The following is a 19,733-nucleotide window of genomic DNA, read 5'->3' as shown; positions in this document are numbered from 1 at the left end:
GAATTTTATGATTCATTAAATCATATAATAAATAAATCAGCAAGCTACTGCCTTGACAAAAATAAGCATTCTTGCATTAATGTTATTCATTCATTCCTAACACTGAGAGTCAAACACACACCAAACCATTCACACTGATGAACAACTCAGATGTTGAAACTTCTAAAAACTTCCAAAAAAACACAGCTATATCCAGTATGTGCGAGTCGGTTCTCAATGTTTACGTGAAAGAACCGGGTCAATGACCCGACTCGTTCGCAAACGACACATCACTACAGTATTCTACATAGCTGTGTAAGTTAACTGAGTTCATGTCTTTCTTTGAAGAGATAAAACTCTTAAATTTACATTTCACATGTACTAAAATAGAGTATATCGTAATTTTTACGAAGACACGATAAGCTAGGAACTGTTCTAAGAAGCAATTGCTACAGTGGGACCGTAATTCGTGATACACCGCCTTCACTGCAGGCACGAGTTTATCTCCATTTAAAACAACCTCCTAAAGAGACGAGGAAATTAGAAACTACAGTATAACGTAAGCTGCATTTTTGTGCCATTAGTTTTATTAGGTGTAAGTTAGCTAGTTAGCTAGTTAGCTGTCCGGCTAACTTCGCTGTGTGGTGAAATACTTGCAAGCCAAGTGTACAGTCCTGACTGCTGGCCCTAATGCTGGCACAAGTACGAAAAGCAGTTGTCTGTTGAATGCTGTGTGAAAACATGTTCTCTTTATTTCACTAATACCGTATCCAGCTTGAGAAGGGTCTGATGGATGAGGAAGATGACTGTCCAGAGCTGGTTCCTATTGAGGAGAAGAGCACCACACCTGCAGCTCAGATCCCTGTCACCATCATCACCGGCTACCTGGGTGTGTGTTTCACTTTCTGTTTTACTGAAGCCAGAGACTAAAAAAGATTAAGCTTTAACAAATCAAACTTTGCATTTAAGACGTTATTTAATCCTGGCTTTATAAACCTGCACTATATGGCCAAAGGTTTGTGGACACCTGACCATCACACCCATGTGTGCATGTTGAACATGCCATTCCAGATTTAGTCCCCAGTTTGCTGTTATAATAAACTCCACTCTTCTGGGAAGGCTTTCTGCTAGATTTTGGAGCATTGCTGTGGGGATTTGTCCAGTTCAGCCACCAGAGCGTTAGTGAGGTCAGGCACTGATGTCAGGTGAGGAAACCTGGGGTACAGTCAGCATTCTAGTTCATCTCTAAGGTTATAAGTAGGGTTGAGATGAGGGCTCTGTGCAGGCCACTCGAGTTCTTAAACTCCAACCATGCCAAACCACGTCTTCATGGACCTCGCTTTGTGATCACGGACATTGTCGTGCTGGGTAAGGGTTAGGGTTTGGGCCTCTTAGTTCCAGTGAAGGGAAATTGTAATGCTAAAGTGTACAAACATATTCTAGACAATTGTGTGCTTCCAACTTTGTGGCAACAGTTTGTGGAAGAACCACATATGGGTGTGATGGTCAGGTGTCCACAAAATTCTGGCCATATAGTGTATATGAACTTTAATCTGTCACTCTATGATTTTAAATGCCAGTTTGAATCTTGAAAAGATTCAGAGTAAAACATGAACTTTATGGGAATGCAGGAATGGAAGCTCAGTTGGCATATGGTTTTGTTTATTTTCATATCAGGGCTGGCACACGATTCACAGTGAACTGCCATTTCCCCTATTTTGGGACAGAGTTAAGAATTATAAAGTTATAAATGCACAACAGGAACCAGCTATTTATCTGAAAATACACCTTCTGAGGAAAATGCTGTAGTAGGAAAATGCTTTCTGAGGAAAGTGCATTGTTTCTTATACTCAAAATAAATTTATTGATTCCAAAAATTGAAACATATTATTGTTTTTCCCCCAATATGTCTTTTCCAGGTGCTGGGAAGACGACACTCTTGAATTACATACTGACCGAGCGGCATAACAAAAGAATAGCAGTCATACTCAATGAGTTTGGTGAAGGCAAGTAAACAAAAAAGATTACAACAGAAAGGAGAGAGATTGTGGATTAGAAAAATGAAAGGGAAAGGATAATGAAAGTGGGGAGTAATCCATGCCATATTTAAATTTAATCAGAGTGGAAAAATGTAAAATGCAGCACACATATTTTTCCCATAGTGACATGAGGAAGATATAGTAAAACGAAGATCGAAACCTTTATATTTTTACATTGCTGGATCACAAAAAAAAATAATAATAATACTGCTTTAAAAAAAGAAAAGAAAAGTAAAGCATTCTACTGTGAAGCACTGTAAAAGGACAAAAACTAAATGCTAAGCACCTCTTTAGATGACACAATGACCCTGCATTTTAATCTGTGGCACAAGACAGGTGCTAGAAGGTAATAAATTCATGTTCCAGTCACCGTCCTCTATGGGATTGGGAGTGATGAGCATAATTTATCCTGTCTTTTAAGGGTGGTTAAATAATGTATTATAAATATCTTTTTGGAAAGAAATTAAATGAATAAACTTCCACATCAACATGAGAGCAGTAATTTTAGATATTAGTGTCTCAAAAATTGAGAATTTACTATCACTGGTGACATCTTTGCTGAAAATTCAGAAGGTGCTTTATATTATTATGAAAGCACTTCAGGTATGAATGTTGTCAGTGTGAACAGCTTTAAAACCCCATGCAGGTTAATGCTTCTGTCTGTATACTGTAGATTATATTTTCTTCCATTCTGACAGCAAGTTTTCAGCATTTTATTCTTTAAAAAGTAAATCCACACTCATTAATTAACTAAGATTAAAAAAGATCAGCAGATGTGAGAACAATGTCCTTTTTTGCTTTTTATTTCACCATGTTTTTTTCATGTTGCAATGATGTGCTGTGTCTTTATTGCTTTTGGCATTATTCATGATTCAGCTGTCCTAATAAATAAGAAAGATGTTTTCTGAATTGCTATTAAAGCACTGTCCTGAAGGAGGCAGCAGAGCTACAGGGTTAGTGTTGATCTGTGTCTTCAGTATCCTGACACTTGAGTGATCCAAACTAATTGAGGGCATTAGTTCAGAATAGAATAACTTTTTGTGAAATGCATGGTCAAGTGCGTCAAACCACAAAGAGAGCTCTGGATTAGTACGTCATTCGGGTACTGGAAATATTCCTGTTGCTCTGCATACTGCATACTACATATTGCTTTTGGGTGTTGCTTAGTGTGAGTAGGCTGCAAAGAATTTTGGGATTTTGAACATAGACTTGCATGGCGCTCCTCAGACAGTTTAATGTGAGTTTAATAGTTCAAATAGTTTTTTATGAGTTGATGTGTGTATTGTCAAAAATCAAAAGAAGAAGGCCGAAGCAATGCATCAAGTTACTAAATTTAAAAAAGAAAAAGAAGATTTTTAAAAGTATTCATACTCCTTATAATTGCAAGACTGGATTTGATCTCATGCAACACACTTCCATGCCTTACTTTATTTGACGGTCAGTGTGTGTGTGTAAGAACTTTGCGATCAGCTGTTTTCAGTTACTTCAAGTGGATAAATAATAGTCCGTCTCTTTGTGAGGTCTTTCAGCTTGGTCAGGATCCACAGAACAAATCCAAATGAAGTCAAAGAAGCATTCAAAACCATATTCTGAAACGTGTGATGTGATTTTCCTGATATTATACAGAAAAATTCCTGGTGTTTGTGTGTGTTTGTGTGTGTGTGTGGTGGTGTGCAGGCAGTGCTCTGGAGAAGTCCTTGGCAGTGAGTCAGGCAGGAGAGCTGTATGAAGAGTGGCTGGAACTCAGGAACGGCTGTCTGTGCTGCTCGGTGAAGTATGACTCTGCTTAACTCAGATCAGTTTAGGAAGCTCATCTTGTCAGTGGTGGTCTCTTTCTACTGATTGATGAGTTTTGGGAGGGTTAATAAATTGTGCTTAGTAACAGATGGGCTACAGTCAGTAATTGTAGGCCTACAGAGTGCACTTATATGAGTATAGCTACAAGCTAGGTGTATCTAATAAACTGCAACTGAGTGTATATTTTCTCTGCATTATTTTTGATATGCACTCCATGTGTAGGGATAATGGCCTGAAAGCGATTGAAAATCTGATGGAAAAGAAAGGGAAGTTTGACTACATTCTTCTAGAGACGACTGGTCTGGCAGATCCAGGTGATTCATCTAGTTTAAGTTTTTTTTTCATTCAGTCTGTGTCACTGCTGTGCATTTATAGCCCATGCTTAATGTATATTTGTTTAGTCAATCTTTTACTTTGACATTTACTTTAAAGACACTTTACTTCTGAGTGACTTACCAGTGAGGCAAATTTCACTCCAAGCAAGAAACAAAGCATCTGCTACAGATGTCGAACTGGTTCATGTTTAGAAAACTGGAGTCAATGAACTACAGCCAATTGTTTGGCTCTGCTACAGTATTTTCCAGGTACTTGGTTCGAGCTGGTAAAATACGTTGGCGACCAACTGACGAACACTGGGTTAGAGCTTTGTGTAAGGGGCTATCTGTTGCTCTCTGCCAGTTCTGCGATATAAACTCACAACCTTCTGATCACCAGAAACCTGTTACTCTAACACTAACATATAAATATATTATTTTTAAGTGATCATTTTTAAAATAATAAAAAAAAAAGACGCATTCAAATGCATTACATCAAGTGCAGGCAACATGTGGGACTCAGATTATCCATCCTCAACAAATCATAAGAAGGGAATATCCTCAGACAGATAGTGCTTCGACAAAATAGAAATCAATAGGAAAGTCATGTGGGGTATCACCTCTGCCAAACAGACTGCAAAAATGATTGACAGGTGTCAGGGACCATTGCCTGTCTGGGTCTGGCGGACAAAGTAACATGTGGAGCTGACAGAGCGTGCTCAGACCCGGGCTTGTCTCATAACTCTGGCTTGTCATTGGCTGAGACAGGCCTGTCACTCTGTGGGGTCTCATGGGATTGATATCGTCCCCTCACCAACAATGTGGTGGTAGCCTGAATGGGTTATGTGTCCAATGTCTTTTAAGAACACCACTTTCATTACCAGCCTATCAAATATTTACAGTGCTTTCTTATTCTACCCTGACGGCTGGACAAAAGTCCATTATGTGAACAAGATTGGCCAACTCTGTTGCATGAATCTGTGAAATCACTCAAACCAGAAAAGTTGAAAAGCATGGAAACAAACAAAACAGATCTTGTAGTGAAAAAAACCTCAAACCACCCGTGAAATTTGTTAATGCATTTTAAAGCACATAGGAACTTGTTTAAGCTGCTACCTTTAATAATACATTATTAAGAAATGATTTTAGTTTAGTTACAGCCCATGCATTGATATCCCAGTATCCCAAAGTTTTTATATTTTTCTTTTCGAAATTGTGGGAAAAATAAAACTCATCATTGTAAGTCCTGTAGTGGTTACAGTAGTTTTTTTTTATGTTTCTCCACTTTAGGAGCAGTTGCCTCAATGTTCTGGGTTGATGCAGAACTAGGAAGTGATCTTTACCTGGACGGTAAGATGTCGATAGCTACACATGTATGTTTCTATCTCTTCATCTCTGTCCCTATCCCTATCCCTATTTCCACTAACTCTTTTTATAGACATATGCCACTTCTGTTCTATATTTGTTTTACAGAGAAGATTTCAAGCAGATCTCATCCTATTATGGTTACAACAGTCAACATTTAGTCCACATTTTATCACCATAACGCCTATCTCTGTTCTCATTTTCTTTACTTGAATATTTTTAGTTTTGTCTTCTGGCATGCATTTTTAAAGATTGATAGTGAGAAAATAATCATGTTAATCATGTTAATTCTATTGAATTGTTGTCTTTGTTTCTCTGTTTAGAAGAGCTGTGTGAGTGGGAAATCCAGTATACTTCAACAACAAATGTCTACAAATTACTACTACAAATGCCCTTAAAAATCTCATTTACTCCCCATCCAATGCCAGAGAATTTCAGCACATGGTGCGACATATAAAAGTGCACATTCATGGTTGTTATATTTTACATATTTTTAAATTCTCGTTTCAGGCATTATTACAGTTATTGATGCGAAATACGGAATGCTGGTGAGTGAAGCAGTAGGATATTTGTATAAACTGTATGGTCTGAGTTATGTTGCTAATGCACAGTAATTCCATTGCAAGATTTAGGAGCTGGAAAACAACACTAAAGTAGAGTCATCTTGTTTCTTGCCTTTTGGTCATGGGAGGAACCTTGAAGAAATGAAGCTATTGTTTGATTGCACACATAGGATACTCTTTTTTATTATATTCCTTATTTATTATTTCTTATATAGCAACTAGTAAGGAAGTTGCAAACCCAGCTTCATTGTACTTGTGCAATGGTAGAATAGATTCGAATATCTTTATTATCAAGCAGTTCCACAAGCTAGGTTGGACAAGGCCCAGAGGCAATACTTTCGTCATATCACCTCTCTTTGTTTTAGAGTTGTGAAGTGTCCATTCTTTTGTGCCCTTCCCCACATGTCGCTTCCTCCACCGAGCATTGGAGAAGGACAGTGATAGTGACACCTGGATAATAGGGCACCATTTGAAGGGTGTCAGAGCCAGCAGGTCGTCCCCGTTTACGCTCCTGCTGGCACCTCAGCCCATTCGTCCCCTCTGGGGAGCTCAGGAGAGGGAGGGGATGATAGAAACTAAGGGAATTGTGGGAATTGGAACAGATCATTCTAATGGGCCTGTCACCTTTGTGCCCACTCCCACACCAAGACCTGATGTGTTCATCAGATGTGGTTGTGTATGTGTGTGTGTGGTGAAATGGAGCTTTAATGAGAGTTGATTTTACCCCTGCTCTCCTCACAGCTTACTGGCCTGGACATGTTCAGCTTTTATTTCTTTGCTGTCAGTGTGAATGATTGCCAGGGTCTGGGGTTAGTGTGGACAAGTGTGATGGCTCTCATAGATGACAGAGGCCTGGTCTCTGGGGTCATTGTTATTACAGATTTAACAAGGCCAGTGAAAAATCTCACATCCTACCACACACCCTGCCAGCCCAAGTGATAAGCAAAAACAGATTATCTTTTCAATAAGCAAACTGTTTGGAAGTTATCATAGTTTGGTGATTGAACCTCTGTGTCGAGTTTGCATCATTTCCGTTTCATTTCAGAGCTGTCACTTCACTTCTTGTGATGAGTAGCACATTTATTAGAGTTTTTTAAAATCTATATCCTGATGTGCTATAGATAAGAACACATTAGAGTTGCTGGGCAAACTCTAATATTTTGTTCTTGGACACAGATAAAATACACAGTTTTTATTGTATTAATACAGATTGTGACAAATGAATGGGAAAACCCATGGCTCAGTCCCTGCAAATCAATACAAAGTTCTTCTGACTGTTCTCCTTTATCATTTATGATGAAACATTTCTATCCTGTTAGGATAATAATAATAATAATAATAATAATAATAATAATAATCCAGGATAATAATCTCGCCATCCACATTACACAAGTGCTCACTGAATGTAATGCATTACTTACATATATGGCCTTCACCTCATCTCAACCCAACTGATCAAAACCGTCACAAGGCCTGTATACTTTATCTTCATTATCTGCTCTGATTTCTTTCTGCTTTTTATTTTGTAGCATCTGAGTGAAGAGAAACCAGGAGGCTTGATAAATGAAGCTGTAAGGTAAATGAACACTTCCCTGATTAGAATTGTGTGTAATAATGTTGACTCAGTTAATTTTCTCACTTCAGAAGGAAAAGAACTGTCTTTTTCTGTGTTTTTTTTTTTTTTTTAATCAGATTTGAATTTCAATGCATTATTTTCATTTTATTGGGGGAAAAAGCAAGGCTCATTTGCTTGTACTTTTTTAAATTTCTACACATACAAGGTAAAATACAATGTAGTGCAATTTTGGTACAAGTTAAAAGTCCAGTAATTTCCATGAATAATTATTTTTACTGCAAAAAATCAATAGTTTTTCTTCCTTTTAATTCACTGTCTGTCTAAAAGCCATATAATTATGTTTTTCATATTTCTTAGTTGACCATATACACAGTTAAACAAAATGACTCCTTTTGTTTCTTCATTAAAAACACCAACAGAATAAGGTCAGTTTTATTAAAAAATTTTTTACCCAATTTCGTTTAGATTTTCTTTATATATTTACAGATCTTTGTATTTTAAAAGTAAGTTCTGTGTGATCCTATTTGCATACAGATTAACACTGAGAGTTGTTTAGTTATGACAAAACTAACAACATCTGATGTTTTAATCCAGTACAAATTGTCTGTCTGTAAATTTGATCAGTCTAAAAAATAATAATTCTGGAGCAGATAACCATCTATATGGCTGAACACAGAGCTTTTTTAGTAATAGTCTGGTATGAGTTAAATAAAATAACAAAGCTGTTGAATTCTTCATTCTGAATGTTCAGAAGGTGTTGATTAATTTTCTTTAACAGCAGCTCTGACAACAGTTCTGGCTGCAAAGCAAATCACAGGTTTATTATTACTGTGCTCCTTCTAATACTTTATTATTTCTATAGTAACATCTCATTCACTGGGACTTTTGTGGTGGATGCTCTACACATCTAAGACTATTAATAAAAGAATTTAAAAACATATATTTAAAAACAGTTGGTGACTTGTCTCATGGACATCATTGTAATGTAATGATAAACAGATAAAAAGCATCATTTGTCACTGATTAGTAAATTTATATTGTTGCCAAAGTGTGGTATAAGTGGAATAAAACACTTCGGGATGTGCTGTTAAACACTGATCATTATAACGTTATTTCCCTTAAATCCACCATATGGCTGGGCGCTGATAATGGTAGCAGAAGAGTCGTCTCGCTGTATGAGGCTGTCTCTCTCTGCTCAGCTGCTGTTACTGAGACATGCTGGAGATGATTTGAGCACGCTGGAATGCTCACAAGTGTCCCGAGGCCGTCGTCTCTGCCTCTGTTCTCTGTTTGTGTTTTCCTAGCACACAAAATGGTGGGGCCTTTTGAGTATACCACCCACACGCTGTAAGACAACAAGTGGGGGGACACAAAACAACAAAGAGTGTGTGTTTATGCTTCTAGACAAACACACACACACACACACTCAGTCTTTTGCATATATTAGTGAATAGGGTATTTGAAGACGGTAATAAAGAGTGTGAAAAGCTATACGATGGCTTTGGTCTTTTGTGCATTGCCTGCTTTTCTCTCTTTTTCTCACACACACTCACACAAGGTGCACGACACACAAGGAACACAGCACTGCTAATGACCTATTTGTACTTTTCTCTCTTTTTTTTTTCAGGCAGATAGCCCTCGCTGATCTGACGATAATTAATAAAACAGATCTGGTGAACACTTCTGAGCTCGATCAGCTTCGAGACACAGTCAGGTATGAATCCACGGCTGCACTTTACAGTATTTTTAACTAGATAGTGTAAGACCACCACATTCAGCTGTCATTTCTCATTGTGCATTGCACCATTTTTCTCTCTACTTACCATTCACTATCAATGTTATAATGTTGAAACTTCTTTATGAAGCCATTTTCACATTGCTCTGTTGCTCTCTGCATTGCAGGTCTATTAACGGCCTCGTCAGGATCCTGGAAACACAAAGGTCCAGGTGAGTTTGTGCAAAAAAGTGAACCACTGACATTTTTTTTTCTTTTCAGTTCAAAAAGTGTGCGAGTACTCTCACGCACATTTTGAAGGAGCAAGATTAGAACTTTCTCTGGTCATAAAATGACACACTCACAAAATCTGTCCAGTCCTGAAGTGGTAACAAAAATGAAGCATATCAAGCATGACAGTACACAAGCACCTTTAGCTATTAGTATTTGTTGCTTCTGTCTGCACAGGCAATTTCAGCACTATCTCAGCCTGGAATGGGGTTTACTGAAGTTGACCTTTTTAAATTGTTCTCACATTTATGATGACATTTCTCCTTGTAGGGTCGACTTGTCTCAGGTGTTAGATCTGCATTCTTTTGATACCAAAGATAGTGTAAGGTAAGATGGTTGTTCAATACAGCTAAGGTGACGTTTCATTGATGAAAACATGAATGAAATGTTACTCCAGTGCTTTTGTTCTTCCAAAGGAAATGTTCTGTACATGGTTCTATTGGCATAAAATTATATTCTGGACATATTTGACTTTTGTGACACTGTATGTCGCATGCAGCTGGTTTCATTAGATATAGGAGCATATAGCAAGTGCTACCAAGGCAGTGCAGAAGCAGTGCAGGATGGTTTAAATAATCTTGAATCATCGGAGTAGATATAAGCCCCCCAGCTGCTACCCTGTTTATATTAATTAGAAATTTGTTTTCACTTTTTATTTTTAAGCAGAGCGTTTCTTCTGAGGGCTTAAATAACTCTGAAATATTAATACAAACTATTAATAAACAATTTACTGAAATGAGACAAGAAAATAATGATAAATAATACTAATCCAGTCAAAATTAAATGCATAAATAAAATTGTGCAAATAGGAATTACCTATGGAATAAAAGCTACAGACAATCATAAAATGGCAATAATGAAATAAAATTATTAAAACAAGATTAAATTTAACCTACAAAATGAGATATGAGAGATCATGATTTAAAAAAAAAAAGTCAAGATGCCAAATACACAGAATTACAGTTCCTGTGAAATCAAATCAGTTAAAATGCTTAACTGGTTCCACGCTGTACAGTTTTTAAAATTTTTTAAAAATTTCATTTCAGTTTCAAATTTCAAACTTCTTTCAGTTCTGTTTACTGGCAACTGTAGTGATATCCAATTACTGGAACATTAGTAATAATAATTCATTGTGGATGTGTATATATAGACCTTTTACAATTAAATATTTTACACAAAAACAAGGGTCTGTGGATACTGAAGGCCAACCCATATTTTTTATTTTTTTTTTTGCAAAGATCATAGTAATGCATATTCTTTATGTTTGCTCTTAATAAAATAGAGTACTATGAAATACTTAGTCTAGCTAGGTTTTAGTGTGGTAGATTGGACCTATTCCTGTAATTTAAAATGGGTCAGTATGTTCCTTGAATAACAGGTTTCCTGTTACTAAAAGAAGAAAACAAAATTTGTTTCTATGTAAAAAAAAAAAATAATTTCATTAACTTGATCACATAAATCTTAAATGAAAGTTTCTTATCTAACCATAGGCCCAAAAAGTTATATGTGAAACCCCCTTAGAACATTTGATGAACATTTGATAACCATTACTTAATAGCATATTTTATAAATGAAAATTTATATTGACTTTTCTTTCTAGTGATCTTTCTGTCTTCTAAAAATCTTTTGTTTCCCCATAGTGAAAACAAAATGCATTAATAGTAAAAAATTCTTTCTTAATGAGATCAATTCATTTAACAAAAATGTTAAATGAGAACATTTAAGTCATAAGGATTTTCTTCCACTTTAATCTCTGCTTTAACCCAAGCATCATATTAAGACTGTAATACAAGGATTCAGCTGCTGAATAGACTTTAAAGTCTATGAAAATTACTGTTTACCAACGCTCTTAGTCATAGATCATAAATTGCATAGACTGTTACAAAAGCCACAGAGGGATTGATCAGACAGTAAAAGATGATCAGGCCAGCTCAAACATTGACATGCAGATAAAGTAGATTAGCTCAAATTATCGAAAACAGTGATGAACATTGGGAGCAAAAGACAGATTACTCATTTATCCCTACAAAGTGCGCCTTTAATTAGATGACCTGAGTTACAACACAAGACAGTTACTAAGCGGTGAGCAGAGTGAAACAGTGTTAATGTGAATGGGAGAGGCCAGCTGCAGAGGATTAAAGCCTCCACCACATAGAACCTCTACCGACGCGTGTCCATACAGCCACCCTTTCAGCCTTTTAGCGCGCCCCATTTGCCCCCTGTGCTGGGGCGACCCCCCTCTGTTCCGCCTGTGTGGTACTCCCAGCGGAGAGAGTAATCCAGAGGGTAACGTTTACCCTCCCTTAGGGGTCATGGACTCCTCTCCATCGTTCTTAGTCTCTCACATTCTGCCCACAAAAACTCCTTTTCTCTCACCAGCATGTAGATTCCATTTAAGACGGGCACCTAAATCCAGCTCTTTGTAGGGATTTTGCTGAGACTGTACATCTGTAAGAAGCACTTTGATGTTTAAGGCCTTAAAAAGAATCTGTGGAGTTGTTTTATATTCAAATGACACTGTCATCATTGATCATTGTATTGTATGTCTTTCAGGCTGGTGGAGAAACTACAGCTAATGAAAACAACGCACGCACATCTAGACAAGGTGATCATTAGTTGTACATAACGAAGTAATGACCTGTGAAAACTGTGATTTAGAATGCAGATGGTCTTCAGCACATAAGCATTTCAGCATTAAGATACAAGTACTCAAACCTGTACTATATTTGGGCATTTCAGTGCCAAAAAATGCTATATTTAGACCCATTCAGCACCAAAAATGTTATATTTGGGCCCATTCACTGCCAAAATTATTACATCTGGGCCCATTCAGTGCCAAAAAATGCTACATTTGCATTCATTCAGTGCAAAAAATACTACATATGGCCCCATTCTGTGCCATAAATACTACACGTAGACCAATTCAGTGCCATAATTACTTCGTATGGGCCCATTCTGCAATACTACATTTGGGTCAGTTTAGTACAAAAATGCTACATTTGGATCCATTCAGTGCTACAAATACGAGATATGGGCCCATTCAGTGGCAAATCAATGCCACAATATATCAGGTCAAGTGGGTTTTTATTGTCGTTCCTCTATATGGCTTGTGTACACTGGAACGAAATGTTTTTCTCCAGGACCGTGATGCAACACTTATACCAATTACACACAAAATACACAGAGCACTGCACATTAACTAGACAGGACAAGAGAACAATATTATGCTCTGTATTGTGTGTACGCTATTGTGTAGTGTAGTGGAGCAATGTTGGGTGAAAAGTAGCAGCAAAAAAGACTCATAACAGTAAAAGTGTCCAATAGCAGCATTATAATGTGGGCCTGTTTAGTGCCAAAAATATTACATTTGGGCCCATTCTGTGTTTTCTCTAACCTTAAAGTTTCTTACATATTTTTGATGAAATTCCCAGCTCACACCCACAAAAAATGACTGTTTCAGCAGTTTGTCACGTGATTACACCAGTGCGTAATCTCTCCACACCTTAATGTATTTCAGTGAATATATTAACCTTTTGGGAAGTGTTTTTTTTTTTTTTTTTTTTTTCAGTTATTGATCTTAATGTATATTTTTAGTAACTACAGTGAATTATTTAATAAATTTTAATAGTAAAGGTGTGTAGTTAGAAGAAAGTAAATCTTTTAAGCACATACCTTTGAATCTTGAATTCTGAACCACCAACTGGTTCTGGGAATTAAAGTGGTTAATATAACATTCATCACATTACTACAAATTACAAATTACTGCAAGAATACCCAACCCCCTTTACTTCAAAGCCACTGACATAAAATATCTGAACCTTCGAGACTTCTGCTCTTTATATCTCCAATTAGGTCTTAACTCTGGATCCTTTTGCTCAAAGGATTTTCTCAAGGTTTAAAGGCCTCAATTTGCTTATATTTCCTTCCCATATTCATTGTTTAGGAGTGTAAGAGCTGGTGTATGTGGTTTGGGGGGAGATTGGTTTAGTTTTAGTATTGGCCTTCGATCTTTTCCCGCATGTGTCCCCCCACCCCCCACCCCTCCTCTCACCGAGACGAGCCCCATTGCTCTTTTCATGCAAACGAGAGCCCTGTTTTCTGTTGTTATTCCAGAGGAAAAAAGGAAGTGTGTTACCTCGACACTGTCAAACAATGGTTTAAATATCTGCGAAGTGGTCTTGTAATGCCCCAGGGAAGTTCACGAGTTTGGGGGGTGAAGAAAGACGAGTTGACCAAGACTGTGTGCAAAAACTGATACTGGCCTCTTGAGGAAATTAACCTCTTTAACACATTTGGTGATAAGACATTAACTGTGTTTGTGGTGCCATACAGAAATCCTATTAATACTACTTCTGCCAATGCTTTGTTATTGTTCTTCACACATTTGGTATTTTTTTTTAACAGTTGAAATATTTAGCTACAGATTTGTTGTAAACTTATTATTTTATTTGTTCCTGTAATTTACAGGATATATTAACAGTTACATTTGAAGTACCTGGAAGCGTCTCCGAGGACCATTTAAATGTGTTTATTCAGGTACGAATAACCGCTAATAAAATACATCCGTTAGTGACATGTAACAGCAACTTATATAGTGTTTGTATTTTTTGTGTTGTAGGACCTTTTATGGGAAAAAACGTTTAAGAACAAAGCAGGACTGCCTATGAATGTCATTCGCTTAAAGGTGAGATTAAAATATTCTCATAGATCATCTATCCTGTAGAAGAAGATTTCTAGGGATGCGAAGAGCAGCAGTTTGAAGTTACTTCAGTAAAAGTGAAGTAAAAGCTCCTACTCTTCTACAAAGTACAGTGCTGCTAACTAAAAGCTGAATGAACTTAAAATCCTCAAGTATGGGTATTGTATGTTGAGCTTTTCCTTTCTGCTTTGCTTCTTCTTCTTTTTTTTTTTTTTTTTAAAGACAATTCTGTCTGTGTTATGTTTACCTTCTGGACTTGTAGCTATGGGAAAGTGTGAAATATGCAATAAAATGAGCAGCTGTAAACCCACTGGGCTTAAACAAACTCTTCAAGAATTACTATTTATTTAACTGCACAACTGGTTATGTGAGCTGTACTTGTAGAAAGTAATATTTCACCGGAGTATAACATTTAGCTTCACTGACTGACGAATTCTACGGTACATTTTAAGAAAGGGGAATTAAAATGATGGGGTTTCAGACAGACTCAAGTGAAAGTAAAATTCTTGTTCTTTGAACACAAAAATAAACCTGAAAAAAAAAATCCCGTGTAATGACTATTGTACTACTGTAAATTGACTTATTACATTATCTTCAAATCATGTTCTTTGTCATCCTAAAGGTACACTAATACAATGTTATTACACTAATAGGTTTATTAGAATAAATTCATACTTAAAATGTATATTACAATTACAATGTGTAATTAGTATCGTAATTATCAACGATGGCAATGATGTTTAACATGGATGGGGGAAAAAAACTTCAGTTAAAATGCTATGCGGAACTATTGATAGACATATAATCAATAGTCAGTATGCTTTATTATTTACCTGTGAAAGTAAAAAAAAAATTAATAAAGTCATGTTGACGCCATGTTGTTGTTTTTTTTTTTTTTTTTTCCCCACACTGAAATTATATGAACACAAGACCTGCTTAAACCAGATTAATCACTGATGTGTGTGTTGTGTTGCACAGGGCATCTTGTCTTTGCATGGTAAAGAGAAGAAGGCAATGCTGCAGGGCGTTCATGAGCTTTACGAGCTGGAAGAAACACCCGAGGCCTGGACAGATGGAGAGCCCAGGATCAATCGACTGGTCTTCATCGGTGAGAAGTCCACCTTTTCCTGCATGTTTGTTCATGCTGTTCATTAGTCTAAGCTGTGTTATCTAGAAATACTTCCTGCTTTTTGGGCTAGGTATTTCTGGATTAAGCTTAGTCCTGGCCCACATTTTTAATCTTAACCAATATAGAAAATATAGACTCACAATGTCACTTTTCAAGTTGTAGTATAATGTATAATTGGTGTTGATTTAAGCAGTCATAACACACATATTCTATTGATTTCAGGTCGCCATCTGGATGGAGACCTTTTAAAGAAAGAGTTCCTCTCTTTAGTCTCTACTGGAGAGGACTGATAGAATAGAGGCATCATAAAGGAGGAGTGTGGATCGAGGACTGGTTTTTGCCATATTACATATGATTATAGACAAAGTAAAGCTGACCGCTGACCAGTGGTACTATTCTGAGATGCTTTTATACAAGCAGACTGTAATTTCAAATATGTTTACAGTCATAGTTTATGGTGCCATACACAGAAGTTTGCACTCCATTTGTGGTGCTCATGACTATGACTGTGATATTTAGGTACTCATGTCAGAAAGGACCTTGTATTAGTGAGCTCTTGTGTGGTTACAAGAGTGTCTGTAGTCTGTAAAGTTTTATTTTTTTAAGATACTTGGTTTTTGATGTCAAAGAAAAGCTACACTCAACACTACATGACACGTCCTTTTAGAAAAATGGTCTTTCAAGGATACTTAGGGTAGTTAAAGGTTCTTAGCTTGCTAAAAATCTTCCAAGAACCCTCTCTTATGGAGAACCTTTAAGAGTTCTATATTCAGCCTTTTCTCTGAGAGAGTACTTGAATAACTGCTGTCAAACATGCAGCCATCAACTTTCACCAAGTTGCAGCAGTGGACTGATACCTGTACACACATCTGCTGTTTTTTGTTTTTTTTTTTTTTTTTTAAATTGTTAGGTTGTTTGACACTTGTGTTAATGAGCAAATTTAATTATTGCAAACGATTATAAACAGTGATTAAATAAATAATGTTTTATATTAAACTGATTCTATTCATCAGAGTAATTCAAGCCCCCTATCATGCATAAATTTTAATAACAATATTATTATTATTGTTATTATTATTATTATTATTATTATTATTGCTATTTTGTGCTTAAAAACAAGTAAGTTTAAGTCCTTTTTTGGTGAAATTAATTAGCCAAACTGCAATGTAGAAAAAAGAAATCAATCACAGGAGAAACTTAAAGTTGATAGTTTTGTGATTTGTTAATGAGACAGATTTTGTTTTGTATGCTGCTACGTGTGAGATTCTCGATTACTTGAAGCACCCGTTTAACACCCAGGATTTTAATGCTGTAAAGTGACAAAGTCTCACTATTCCACGAAAATCTTGTAAGTGTGAATAAATGAATATGAATATAAAAATGCATTTGAATATAAGGAACTGGCTCCGCCCACATGGTCTTTCTCTGCACATTGTTACAGTGTGACGTGCTGGATTTGAATCTGTTTAGTAGGTAACACCATATCCCATTTTGATTAAGATGTGATGTTATATATTTGGCATTTCATGTTTCGTGATGGGAGTAGATGATGATGTGTTTTGTTTACCTATTTAATTTGACTAGGATGGTAAATGTGGGCAGGTCTCAGAGGACTAACACCCCCCCCCCCCCCCCTTCCCCACTGTGAGGAAGTGGATGGGCTGTGGTCCATCCCTCTTTCAGCTGCACGTGAGATCAGTGCTAACTGCTTTAAGCCAACACGTTTGCTTTGAGGATGGTTCAGGTCATTCATGTGGCCGTAATAAAACACCGCCGTGTTCCCCTGCAGGCTGTAACACAGCTGCGCCGTTTCCTACTGCATTCTCATGCTAAAGAGCCGTTTAGCGGCGTCTAAGCGCCCATCCTCACGCAGGCCAGGGAGGCGCTCCACGGTCATTCTCATGGTCGCACCGCCCGCCGCGAGCTTCAGGTGGCAAACTAAACCAAACCCAGGGGGTCCTGCGGGAAAAGCATCCGCGGTTTAATCCTCACTTTACAGGCGTGGGGTGAAAAAAACACTCCCAAGTCTCACCTCAGCTCCCACTGAGCTCCTGCTTCAGAAGAGGCAGGCAAATCTGCAAGTATCATACACGACCTTATAGATATACACCTCCAGATGAAAGGGTACAGAGCATGAGCTTTTAGAGTACATAAATCTAAAGGTATATAAATCTAAAAGTATATAAATCAGAGGTACAGTTTAGTACCCTTTCTTTGAGTGTGCTGTTTATTTCTGCACAAATTCTGCACCAATTTCCAAGAATAACGTTTCACCCATTTTCACATATTTCATATTATTTATTATTTGTTTATTAATGAGAATTTATAGGCTACAAAACGTGAATAATGTGAATTATGTGCAAACCCTCACACATCTATGCAAATCCAAAAACCACGTGTGTAATTCAGCAAGTAGCAAATATTAATACAAAAGTCTTTTAAAATATCTGCTCATAATATCTTTCCAATGAATTACAGTTTCTTTTTAATATTCTGTGTTGGGGTGATCAGTTTTAACTGAATGAAACACAGGATATTAGATTCAGTGAAGTCATTCAAGTACAAATAAACAGAATTTAACAAATATGCTTCATTAATAAATAATTTGATTAAATAAATAACAGGTTTATAAAAATCAGGAACAATTTATAGATGTATTAAAAGTGAGCTTGTTTTAACTTAAAAAAAAAGTAAAAATGTAAAAGTTGCAATTCCAAAAGACAGTCAAATGTATGCTATTTAAATTGGGTTTATTGGAATGGCATTGAGATGGAAATCACTTGTCAGGAGGCTGCAGCAGGTCAGAGGTGCCCCGCACCTGCGCAGGTCCTGCGGCGCATCTGCGCTCCTATTGGTCTGACCATCAGTGGCCTGAAACAGACTGCGAGGGTCCTCATAAATAGGCCATCAGTCCAGCTGGACCAGCAAACAAGAAGCTCACTGCAGACCACACACACACACACACACGCACACACGCATAAGAGACTTTGCTTGCGCATTTTCTTAAAGCTGCGTCCCTTGTTGTGGACTCATCATGATCCTCTCCATGGATGAAGCGCCTCAGCACGCAGCCACCTCCTCTGAAGAAGAAATAGACATTGTCGGGGGTGATGGAGGAGAGTTTTTCCTGCCTTGTCGGGACACAGATGACTCCCCGGCGGAGTCCAGCGCGGAGGCGGACACTTCAGGAGCTGACTCTTCCGGGGAAAGCGAGGTCACGACCCCGAGCCGCCCGGCGAGCGGCTCTGTTAAACCTCCATACTCCTACATCGCCCTCATCACCATGGCCATCCTGCAGAGCCCCATGAAGAAACTCACTCTCAGCGGCATCTGCGACTTCATCAGCAACAAGTTCCCCTACTACAAGGCAAAGTTTCCGGCGTGGCAGAACTCCATCCGGCACAACCTGTCGCTCAATGACTGCTTCGTCAAGATCCCCAGGGAGCCTGGGAACCCGGGCAAGGGCAACTACTGGTCTCTGGACCCTGCCTCGGAGGACATGTTTGACAACGGCAGCTTCCTGAGGAGGAGAAAGAGGTTCAAGAGGAGTCGTCCTGAATACTGTAAAGAAGGACTTGTGCTTTATCCCGGCGTTAGTGCTCGATCCTACGGGAGGCCTTACTGCGTGTCAGGACGTCCTCTAACGCAGCCTCTCGGATACACACCGTGTCCGTATTTCCCGTGTCAGAGTGTGGCTGATGTTAAGGGCCTCCAAGCTGGAGAGTTTGGGCCTCAGGCGCGCCTCACTTTCCCCGAGCAGGGGCCCGAGCGCCAGACGCAGAAGTGCTCGTTTACTATCGACAGCATCATGGCAAAATCAGACAGTCCCACACGCAAAACCCCTGTCCTCCAACTTCCAGTCGATTATGGACATGTCTTCTCGCGGTCAGCCTCGTGTGTGCTTCCCGGCTTTCTGCCAGTGACACGGACTCCTTTTGCTTTGGCCACAGTGCCCTTTACAGAAAACTTACCAATGCTCTATCCTAACTGCTGAACATGCTATAGACTGTCACAACTGAACCAGTTTATAGCAATCATGTTATTGTTAAAGCACACAAGTGTCTTTTATTTGCACATACAGTGAATCCCAGCTGCCTTATGCGTTCCAACAAGCCGTTTTTACACAGCTTTAATGTAAATATATAATGTTAATATATGTGTGTATTTTTGTGTGTAGCGCGGAAATACGGAAAACTGTGTCGTTTTGTGTTTAATCAAAAAATAAAATGTGATTATTATATTTAAAAAAATGACAAGCGTGTTTTGT

At 37.9% G+C, this 19,733-nt stretch overlaps 2 protein-coding genes across 3 annotated transcripts; both read left to right on the top strand.

The window, feature by feature from the left end:
• The first annotated feature begins 189 nt into the window (after window positions 1–189).
• On the top strand, window positions 190–16,862 carry cbwd (COBW domain containing). Of its 2 annotated transcripts, none has more exons than XM_053236154.1 (16): window positions 190–294; window positions 754–868; window positions 1,899–1,989; window positions 3,700–3,792; window positions 4,038–4,129; window positions 5,420–5,479; window positions 6,005–6,042; window positions 7,587–7,633; window positions 9,261–9,347; window positions 9,536–9,580; window positions 9,909–9,965; window positions 12,192–12,243; window positions 14,106–14,174; window positions 14,257–14,322; window positions 15,316–15,445; window positions 15,689–16,862. In XM_053236154.1, the coding sequence occupies exons 2-16, from the start codon at window positions 769–771 to the stop codon at window positions 15,754–15,756; spliced, it is 1,095 nt and encodes a 364-aa protein (XP_053092129.1). In that variant the 5' UTR covers window positions 190–294; window positions 754–768; the 3' UTR covers window positions 15,757–16,862. The 2 variants fall into 2 exon arrangements, with proteins under 2 accessions (XP_053092129.1, XP_053092128.1); XM_053236153.1 differs by lacking the exon at window positions 190–294 and adding an exon at window positions 314–538.
• A 1,439-nt stretch (window positions 16,863–18,301) lies between these two features.
• On the top strand, window positions 18,302–19,706 carry foxd5 (forkhead box D5). Its single transcript, XM_026928447.3, has one exon. It carries the CDS (start codon window positions 18,501–18,503, stop codon window positions 19,458–19,460), a length of 960 nt encoding a protein of 319 aa, XP_026784248.1. The 5' UTR covers window positions 18,302–18,500; the 3' UTR covers window positions 19,461–19,706.
• The last annotated feature ends 27 nt before the right edge of the window (window positions 19,707–19,733 follow it).

Source organism: Pangasianodon hypophthalmus, chromosome 8 (genome assembly GCF_027358585.1).
Source record: "Pangasianodon hypophthalmus isolate fPanHyp1 chromosome 8, fPanHyp1.pri, whole genome shotgun sequence".
Taxonomy (NCBI): Eukaryota; Metazoa; Chordata; class Actinopteri; order Siluriformes; family Pangasiidae; genus Pangasianodon; species Pangasianodon hypophthalmus.
This window is presented reverse-complemented; position numbering and strand designations above follow the sequence as displayed.